The sequence below is a fragment of the Solanum lycopersicum genome, chromosome 10 (assembly GCF_036512215.1).
Source record: "Solanum lycopersicum chromosome 10, SLM_r2.1".
Taxonomy (NCBI): Eukaryota; Viridiplantae; Streptophyta; class Magnoliopsida; order Solanales; family Solanaceae; genus Solanum; species Solanum lycopersicum.
The window spans coordinates 58652708-58663664 of record NC_090809.1 but is presented as its reverse complement, the minus strand read 5'-3'; the positions used below and the strand labels follow the sequence as shown (position 1 = coordinate 58663664).

Here is a 10957-nt window from a genome sequence, read left to right as displayed (position 1 = left end):
TAGTTACTAAAATAGTGGCTTATTTTAGTTACTTTTATATTTTTGTGGCTTATTTTTGTTCCCAACTCTCTATTACTCTATACTTATGGCTCTCTAATCAGTACATGTCATTGTGTCAAGTCTATTTTATCATTATTTATATATTAAAGAAACAAATTTTTAGGTACATAAAGAAATAAATGGAATTGACACACCCATCTTTATAATATAATTTAACATCTAATGAAATAAAATAAATCCCTTTCGTTAGTCTACAAATCCACTAAACCAATCAAATTTCTGGTGTTAAAAAAAGGAAAAAATTATATATAATAGCAAATTAATAATTTAAAATAAATGGAGTAAGCTAGGGTTCAATTTAATTGTGTTTCATAGCAAACGTTTACACAAAATTGTCAGGCGTCTCTCTCTCAAATATCTCGCTCGTCACTCCTCCAATCTCTCGCTTGCTTCCTCACTTTTTATACAAACACAAGTGTATAAAAATTGTTTCTAATTGTATAAAGCAGAGAAAATTGCATAAATACATATATTTGTGTTCCCCTCTCTCCCCTCTTCCAGATCTCGCTCGCCAGTCTCCCAAATCTCGCTCGCCACCCTCGCCTTTCTCACTTATACAAACAGAAGCAAAATGTATAAATTGCGTTTCTGTTTATATAAAGCGTGAGAAAATTGTATATACACATGCAAATACATATATTTTTGTCCTATACACTTACAATTATACAATAAAAATACTCTCCTGCCCAGTTTCTTTTTCCTTTCTCTCTTTCTCGTTTTATACAATTTTCAAATTGTATCTAATTTCTCTCTTTCACGTTTTATACAATTCGATTCAATTGTATATTCCTTGTCAAGTCTCTTTTGTCTTTCTCTCTTTCTCATTTTATACAAATTTAAATTGTATATAATCATTCTATACACTCATAATAATACAATTCGTTTTTATAAAGTTCTCTGCCCAAGTGTTTTTCTCTTTCTTGTTTTATACACTTTGTTTTATACAATTTGCTTCAACTGTATATGTACAACGAATTATACAGTTTCTATGTTTGCTATGGAGCGCAATTATGCAAACTTTGCTATAGCATACAAATATGAATTTTTTGTTTATTATATATGAAAGTTGCCCATAAAAAAATATTTTACTTCACTCCGTCAGGCAAGTAGTGGGCTTTTCCATGTAAACAAAAAAGAAATTCGAATTTTTTTAAAGTTAAAATTTTATTTGGTTAAACTTTCTGTAATAAATATTTAAAATTTAAACGTATTTTTTTATTTAAAAAAATATGATTTTAATGGTGTTAGAAAAGAAAAAAAATTATAAAAGTAAAAAATTAAATATATTTAGGGTATTGAATTTGTGTTTGAAAATATTCTAGCCAAATTCTGATTTTTAAATAAAGTAAAAAAATTCTCATGACGTTTAAATAAGAGATTTGGATTATTGGTAGTTTTTTTTTATACACTAGAAAATATTTTTTCTCAAAATATTTCATAAAATTATAATCAAAGGAAATTACTCTTTTTCCCCGGAGTAGTAAAATAAAATTTTGCACTCGAATAAAACATGTATAATAAAAATACAGAAATATCATATTGTAATAATTGATATTGAATACTATTTTCATCTACACGAAGATGTCAGTGGAAAAGGTAGCTCTCGCCTTGCCCACATGCAGACCAAATAATAAACGCTAACTCATGACGTGAGGATTATTTAAATTAATTTCATCTATATAATTAGATAATCTATTATTGTTGTGGGACTCGAATATCTTTTCACATTCATTCATGTATAATTGACATATAATTCAAGAATTTAAATAAAAATAAACTAACTCTAATATCACGTAAAAAAAAACAATGATTAAATTTCTTTGTGATATCATTTCAAAGACCAGAATAAAAGCTATTTGTATACATATACAAATAATCTATCTAAGAAAATAAATTACATAAAAAGAAAAACTTAAATATCACAATCTATAATTATTCTATACAACCATTTATATTATATTATATAAAAATACAGACATATCATAAAGTAATAATTGATATAAAACATTTCATATCATATATATGTACGAATAAGATGTCAGTAGAAAAGGTGGTCTCCTTAGCCCTTTGCCCTTGCCCACACTGCCGGCCAAATCTTACGAATTTAATTTTCGTAACTTTATAATATTAAAATTATTACTTTTTCGATCCACTTTTAATTATAATAATTTTTTTAAAAAAAATAAATTATAAAAATTTTGATTAAAATTTTACGGTGCATTATTCATTCTATTGATATGAAAATATTGCAATTTATAGTATTATTATATAGTTTTTGAATGTTTATTTTCTTTTTACTTAAAATATTGAATTAATGTAATTAAAAGTGGAAAGAGATCGTCTGTGATTGCATAATGTTTTAATTGTTTATTTCGCGATAGGTAGATGGTATCAATTTTCGACAGCTTACTAACTTTTATGATAAAACGGTTATCTATCCCAATTAATGTTTTAGATCTTACAGTTGGCTTTGAGCTTTCTTATTTGCTATGCCCCACTAATCAAATGCTTTATAGGATGTGACTAACCTTTGATGTCATGACTTACATGTGCCAACTTCAACTAGGGAATTATTACTATATTGACCTAATTAAGTTTCAAACTTTTAGGAAGAAAGAAGCAAATTTAAAGAGATAATACCTTAGATGGTTACTCAACTATGCACTTTTCTCTCAAAAAGTCACTCAACTTTTAATTTTTACTCAAAAGTCACTTAACTATGTACTTTTTTTCTCAGAAAGTCACTCAACTTTGAATTTTAACTCAAAAGTCACTCAACTATCCACTCTTTTCTCAAAAAGTCACTCAATCTATTAAATTATTTTTTAATTAAAAATTATTGATATTAATCATTTATATAACAAATCAAAAATTTTAAAAAATAAATTAAACCATTTAGTGATCCACCCACCTAATCCAACCCATTAAAAAATATGATGACCCATTTTATTTTATCTTTAATCCTAAATTAATCCCTCTCTTTAAACCTTGAATTTAGGATTAAAGACAAAATAAAATGGGTCATATCATATTTTTTAATGGATCGGGTTAGGTGGGTGGATCACTAAATGGTTTAAATGGTATTTTTATTTTTTTTAAATTTTGGTTTGTCATATAAATAATTAATATCAATAAATTTTAATTAAAAAAAATAATTTAATAGATTGAGTGACTTTTTTAGGAAAGAGTAGATAGTTGAGTGATTTTTGAGTTAAAATTCAAAGTTGAGTGACTTTCTGAGAAAGAAGTGCATAGTTGAGTGACTTTTGAGTGAAAATTGAAAGTTGAGTGACTTTCTGAGAGAAGAGTGCATAGTTGAGTGGCCATCTGAGGTATTAAATCTCCTTTGTTACAACCTTTTAAGAAGGTGATCATGTATAGAAGGATAAAGATTCACCATCTGTGTTGTTGATGGCTAAATTCAGTACCTCATTATTTACTAGTATATCTATAAACTCATACTTATTACGAATTCATATGTTTACTAGATTTCTGACTTAATTAATTCGTCTGTAATTGCGGGTTCCCCATGGGGTTAGATATGTTGATTCATTGACAAGGTCCAAACCGACGCATAATGTTACTAAGCAAAGCAACATGTGTGCCTCTACGAGTGAAAAGAAAAGAACTTTCACATATAGCCACTCAAAAATAGTTTCATTACTCTCCATAGTTATAGTTTGATAATTACAATTCGTAGCTACATGTTATACGGAGCAGAAGAGCAAGCGAGCCTGGGAGGGAGAGAGAGAAGAGAGCGGTGAGAGAGGACAAAGAGTGGAAGAGAGGTGAATTGTATATGTATATCAATTAGATATATAATTGTATATTATACATATACATTTGTACATATGGCAAGCGAGACTCAAAAAGGGAGGAGAGAGGCAAACGAGATTGGGAGAGGGAGGAGAGAAGGTGAGCGAGACTGGGAGAGAGGCAAGCGAGGCAAATTGGATATGTGTATAATTTAGATAATTATATATTATACATATGCATTTGTATAAATGGCAAGCGAGATTGGGAGAGGGAGGAGAGAAGCAAGCGAGATTGAGAGAGAGTGGAGAGCAACAAGAGAAAGGGCAAAGAGTGTGAGGGAGGTGAATTGTGTATATATATCGGTTAGATAATTATATATTATACATATGCATTTGTATATATGGCAAACGAGACTGGGAAAGGGAGGAGAGAGGAGAGCGAGATTGAGAGAGGGAGGAGAGAGGTGAGCGAGACTAGGAGAGAGGCAAATTATATATGGATATTAGTTAGATAATTGTATATTATACATATGCATTTGTACATATGGCAAGCGAGATTGGGAGAGGGAGGAGAGAAGCCAGCGAGATTGAGAGAGAGTGGAGAGCAACAAGAGAGAGGGCAAAGAGTGTGAGAGAGGTGAATTGTGTATTTATATCGGTTAGATAATTGCATATTATACATATGCATTTGTATATATGGCAAACGAGACCGTGAAAGGGAGGAGAGAGGAGAGCGAGATTAGGAGAGGGAGGAGAGAGGTGAGCGAGACTAGGAGAGAGGCAAATTATATATGGATATCAGTTAGATAATTGTATATTATACATATGCATTTGTATATATGACAAGCGAGATTGAGAGAGGGAGGAGAGAGGCGAGCGAGATTGGAAGAAAGAGGAGAGAGGTGAGCGAGAGAGAGAGAGAGAGAGCAGAAAGTGAGAGAGTTGTGAATTGTATATGTGTATCAGTTAGATAATTATATATTATACATATGAATTTGTATATATGAAAAGCTAGATTGGGAGAAGGAGAGAGAGGTAAGAGAGATTGGGAGAGGGAGGAGAGAGGCGAGCGAGATTGAGAGAGTGAGGAGAGCGAGAGAGGGTAGAGAGTGGGAGAGAGCTGAATTGTATATGCATATCAATTCGATAATTGTATATTATACATATGTATTTGTATATTCTGCGAATTATACATATACAAACGTGACATACAAACTCGAAGTCAGCCCACATAGTTAATGTATAATGTTAGTCGCAAGTGATAATTATAGCAAACTATAGCTATGATGAGTAATTAAGTAGTATAACTTTGCTTAACCACATAATTTCCCCAATAAAAAATAGAAAAAAATGACAGAAATCTCACATTAAAGTTCTCTTATTACCATTATCCACTATTAGTTTTACAATTCCCCAAAATCTCTCATTTTCACATATTAGATTAATCTATCAACGCATCAATTTAATGTATCTCGTGCATCGGATTAATGTGTCTCGTGCATCAGATTAGTGTATCATGTACAAAATGTACATCATATTAGTGTATCATATATAAAATGTAATGTATCTTATTTAACGTTATTGTACCTCGGACATCAAATTAATGTATCAGTGTAAAATTGTATCAATTTGAAGAATTTTTATAATTATAAACTTATAAGGGATAAATGATAATTTTACCTTAAAAATATGTCATTACTATCTTTTGCCCTAAAAAATAACTAGACAAAAATGAAAAGGGCCCAAAAAATAAAATTAGCAAGATTATTTGAAGATAAACAAAATTACCACAACAAAAATTATTGGACCTAAACAGACGTTCATTATCGAATCTAGCATAACAAGACTATTAAACTAGACAAATAGACAATAATTAGTTTGACACTCAAAAAATTAAACACGATAACTGTTATTATGAGATTTAGGCGGATTGTTCAATAAAACACTCAAGAGTTTAAATGAATATTAATAATTAAATATTATTAAGAAGTAGTTGTTTCTTGAAAGCAATTACAAAAGTTTTAAATTAAAGATTTATCAAATGTATCAAAATATTATTTTAATTTATATATAATCTGGACATAGTAAAAAAAATACTATAAGATAGTTGGAATAGAGCTATATGTAATGGGATAGTGAAGATGAAGTATTGAAGTTAACTGAAAGGGTTGGAAAGACTCGATCAATATAAAATTTCTACTCGCATAATTTGATTCACTATTTTCATCAAACAAATCATTTTCCTCACCTTTGAGGAGTTTGTTTTTCTATAAAAAAAAAAAATTAGAAAATATATTTTGAAATTCGAATCAAACTCTAAAGGATCAAAACGTTTTCTAACAATAATCATAAATAATAGACTATAAGCAAGTATGAATGGGCTTATTTTCATTTCTTTATTAATTTTTTTTTATATTAATCTTATTTTATTTTACATGAACACTATCAAAATGCTTAAAATTAATTTAGCTTTTGAATACATAAGAAAAATCAATTCAAACAGGCTAAATTTACTTTAAAACAAAAAAAAAAGAATGGAGATGCGGGGTATCGATCCCCGTACCTCTCGCATGCTAAGCGAGCGCTCTACCATCTGAGCTACATCCCCAGATACATTAAACTGTTGCTAACATCATAATCTAATGTTATTAAAAAGATATTTTAATGAATTTTTTTAAAAAAAGATGTAGCAAACAATTTGTTTGGAAAGGATATTTTTGAAAAACACTACAAACAAGAAGCTCTCAGTGTCTTACACGTCTTCTTCCACACGAACAAATCAATTTTTTTCCTTCACGTAGTGAAGTCATTTTGGTTTGTGTATGACTTGACGCCCTAAAGTATGTATCATTTCCCTAGTTACTTAATTATATTCAACTTTTATCGATAGCAGATCTGCAATTTCTTTCCATTAGTTCAAGGGATTTCCATAACTCAAACTAAACTCTCGGCAATAATTCATTTTCGTTTGTGCTTTGGTGTTTTAGTTTTAAAAAAACCCCCGGCCGCGAATGCTCTATCCGAGTCCTTTTGCCTCTTACTTGTATTATTGTATTGTCCCTTGAATAATTTAAATAAAGTTTGCATAACGTAAACACTCATGACAAGGATATAATAAAATAAAATAGTTACAGCCGCACACAGTGTCTAAGTATTTTTATTTCTCTCTTATGGGGCGATGGATCAAACTAGGCACATAAGGGATTAAAATTGAAGCGTTTCTAGAGGAGGTTCGAAATTCATCCAATATCCTTCCAGTTGTAACATCTATCGATAAAACACATACATGTATCAACCATCAAAATCTCATTGGTAAAGTTCATATGTTTGTCACCAAATTCACCATATATGTCATAAATTGTGACATTAAACTCTAGTTTCCATGAATTTAAGTTTCCAAATCATTAATATTATGAGCAATATATCCGTTGAAGCAATATATCGTGACACAGTTCATTTGTAATGTTTCCTCTATACTTATATGGTGTGCTTCACTTTCTATTGCTACTTTTATATATATATATATATATATATATATATATATATATATATTTTGATTGGTAACATTTCATTCAAAATATCCAAGTCCAAATAAATTAACAAATTGTAAACTAAATATACAAAAAATATTGTCATTCTCAGAGCACATAGATTAACTTTCACAATTGCAAAAAGGAAACTCAATTAAAAGAACAAAACAAGAAGCTAAATCACCACACTTCTCTCCTAGTGGCTCTGTTGAAACAGATGAATCCATTAGTTACTATAGTTAGACTTTGCAATTTGATGAAATCAGTATAGGGTTGATTATGTAATAAAAATATTAGTATTTAATAAATTAATTAATTTTTATTTTGATTAAGTAAAATGATAATCCAACTTAGAGTTTCCAATTTTTAAATATATATATAACATGGGAAAAAGTCCTGAAAGTCCTAGTCATTTGCGTTGATGAGATTGATAGATTCTTTCTTTACCTAAAATCTTGTGTATTTTGTTACAAAAAACCTATTTATATTTATGTTCTACATCACTACAAATATTATTCACTTGCTAATATAGATAAAAAAAAGTTGTTGAAATTCTTACAAAGACTTCACTTTGGTTTGCAAGGTACGTCGGATGATTTTTAATTACAACCTAATTTTAAATGTTTGCATTTCTACATCTCAAATTTAAAGAGCTAGGTTATATTGATTGCATTTTTTTTAATTTTTAATGTAAAGAAAATGCAGGTTCTATTACTCCCTCGAACTTATTTTATAAATAATTTTTTCGGCCTACGTGGCACTATAATTGAAAAAATTGTTAACACGCGCTGGATCCACAAGATAGTGCGACGTAAGCCGAAAAGGGGTTCTTTATAAAATAAGTTAAGGGGGTAATAGGACCTTATTATAGTATAAGTATGTCTCTGAGATTTCGGACATAGTTTAGGATATTACTTATGCATTTTCCCTTTAATGTGTGTATAACTTATTTAATCTAATTGTGGATTGATATATAGGAGGTGCAATGAAAATCTCCAAGAGAAAGAAGAGAAAAGAAGATGATGAGCAACCTATGATGAATTGTAACATACCCAATGAAATGGTAATTGAGATATTAGGAAGAGTAGCTTGTCAAGATTTGGTACAAAATTTGAAGTTGGTATGTAAGAAATGGTATTCCATTATCTACAATGGAAGTTTTGCCTACTCACACTTTGAACACAATAATAATAATAATAAGAAGAAGAAATCCTCATCATTCTCTCAACTTAAGGCTCTTGTTATTTCCACAAGTAATGGAAAATCCGTCACTGTTTCTTCCTTGGAATGGCATGATAATTTCTTAGAGAAACCATTCGAAAACTTGACGATGAATGATTGTAAAGACTTATTCACTGTGGAATATACATCAGAATCACGTATTGAGCAAATGTCCTTTCATAAGGCAAACTGTGTGAATGGTTTTGTGTGTTTTTGGAGTACGCGTCATGCTCGTTTTCACATTTGTAATTCAATGACTATGGAATATGTGACAACTCCACCAAATCCATATTGGTCTTCAATTAGAGGAAATCACATTACAGCTGGGCTTGGATTTTGCCCAATTACATATCAGTACAAATTGGTCGTTTTTCAAAGTCACTATGATTTTGATGCTCCTAAATCATCAGAATTGGTGAAAGGTTCAATTTCAACTATTAACGGGAAGGACCAATCATGGAGGCCTTTAAAATGGATTGACGATTCACTTGAACCAGGTCCTAGGTCACCGGCATGTGTTAATGGAGCGTTATATTGGACTACAAACACTACTTGTGCTGATTACAGTCGAGGTATTTATGATACAACAATACTTGTTGCTTTCGACATTGCTAAGGAAGAATCTTATGTGATTGAAGTACCAATAGAAAGTGAAGCACACCATGTAAGTATAGAGGAAAAAGGAGGAAAGATATGTTTGATAACAAATGAGCTGTGTCACGATTCGAGATGTATATTGTTCAAGGGATACATTGCTCATAATATGAATGATCTGGAAAACTTAAATTCATGGAAACTAGAGTTTAATGTGACAATTTATGACATATATGGCCAATTTGGTGACCAACACATGAGCTTTACCAACGAGATTTTGATGGTTGATACATATGAGAGCATGTCTTTTTTCGATGTTGCAACTGGAAAGATATTGGATGAATTTCAAACCTCCAATAGCACCCGTTCAATTTTAATCCCTTATGTGCCTAGTTTGATATCTCTTCACCATCGCCCAGTAAGAGAAAAAAAATACTTAGACGCTGTGTGCGGGTTGTAACTATTTATTTTCAAGTATTTATTTTTGTTAGCACGTCTTTTATCAAATTCTCCCTCCTACTGATTCAACTACACTTATTTATTTTGGTTTGACTACACTGAAGCGAAAATTAAAGACATTCTTATATCGTGCTTTACTAGCAAGTAAAGAATGCATAACTCTCGCTACAATGACTCTCATCCTCCCAGGTGGACGAAATGCACACGTACTCGCACTTCAAAATCCCTGTGATGAAAAAATTTAGTTGTAACAACAAAGAATGATTTTATATATGAAATCAATGATATGCTTATTGCAAAGTTTCCAGAGAAAGCAACTTTGCCATTGACGAGCATAACAATCAAACTCAGATCTATTACACACTTTGAATTATAAATTAACTTTGAAAGAAAATCATCCCATCATATTTCTATGAAAAATTTGAATCCATATGAATGTTTATGTAATGGTACACGTAACGCGATTAACATGTTGGGTAATGCAAACATCAATCCAATTAGTCTCAAAATAAAATATGATCAGATCGACAATGAAGTATTACTTACCTCAAGCTATGGAACACTATTGGTAATGCAAACATCAATCCAAGCTACAATTAATATTGGCTCCAACTATTCTGCAGCTAACTTCATGATGAGTAAGTTGCACTTTCCCTGTCTTCCTTTCTCTATACCTTACTCATTCCGTTCTAATTTATGCGTTTAGTTTTTGGATTTTGAGATTTAAACAAGTCTATATTTGTATAACTTGTTTGATTGTAACCACATATACAACAGTTTGGTGTTAGTTTCTACGTCACAGCATTCAATAATTTACACCAGAGGACTGGGATCTGTGGGTGATCATTCAACAGGCAAGGTTAACTGAAGAACTTTCAGGATTTCACATAATACCTACATTTCAAATTGCTGGAACCTGTTTCTCCATTTATGCTTGCCTTAACTCTTGGAATAGAGCGATTCTAAGTAGAATACGTTCTTATTATAACTCTGTAATAGCAATAATGTATGTTTTTAGAATGAATTCTGTTTTTATTGCCACTTATTTGCTAGCAGGTAAACTTGCTTGCGACAAACATATATTGGTCATCAACAGGTAAAGTTTAATTTAGAATACAGAACTGCTTAAGCGCCACAATATAAACTAAATAGCATTGATCGATGAAAAGTGAAAAATAGCGCACCTAGATGATGATGTTAACTTAATTCCTAACATGCCTAAACTTCCCTTACCTTTACATTTCTAAGTTTCAACATGACATGTAGATAAGGAAGTGGACCTCTTCTCAGACCATAATGTTATGACAGAATCATCGAAGACTCTCAAACCATAATGTT

At 30.6% G+C, this 10957-nt stretch overlaps 1 protein-coding gene and 1 non-coding gene across 2 annotated transcripts; one reads left to right on the top strand and one right to left on the bottom strand.

Moving 5' to 3' along the window:
- Positions 1-6350: 6350 nt before the first annotated feature.
- TRNAA-AGC (transfer RNA alanine (anticodon AGC)) lies at positions 6351-6423 on the bottom strand. The gene has a single exon. It is a non-coding gene; the product is annotated as a tRNA-Ala (tRNA).
- A 1437-nt stretch (positions 6424-7860) lies between these two features.
- On the top strand, positions 7861-9683 carry LOC112940117 (putative F-box protein At1g32420). The gene is made up of 2 exons (XM_026027811.2): positions 7861-7928; positions 8323-9683. The coding sequence occupies exon 2, from the start codon at positions 8331-8333 to the stop codon at positions 9618-9620; it is 1290 nt and encodes a 429-aa protein (XP_025883596.2). The 5' UTR covers positions 7861-7928; positions 8323-8330; the 3' UTR covers positions 9621-9683.
- Positions 9684-10957: the final 1274 nt, after the last annotated feature.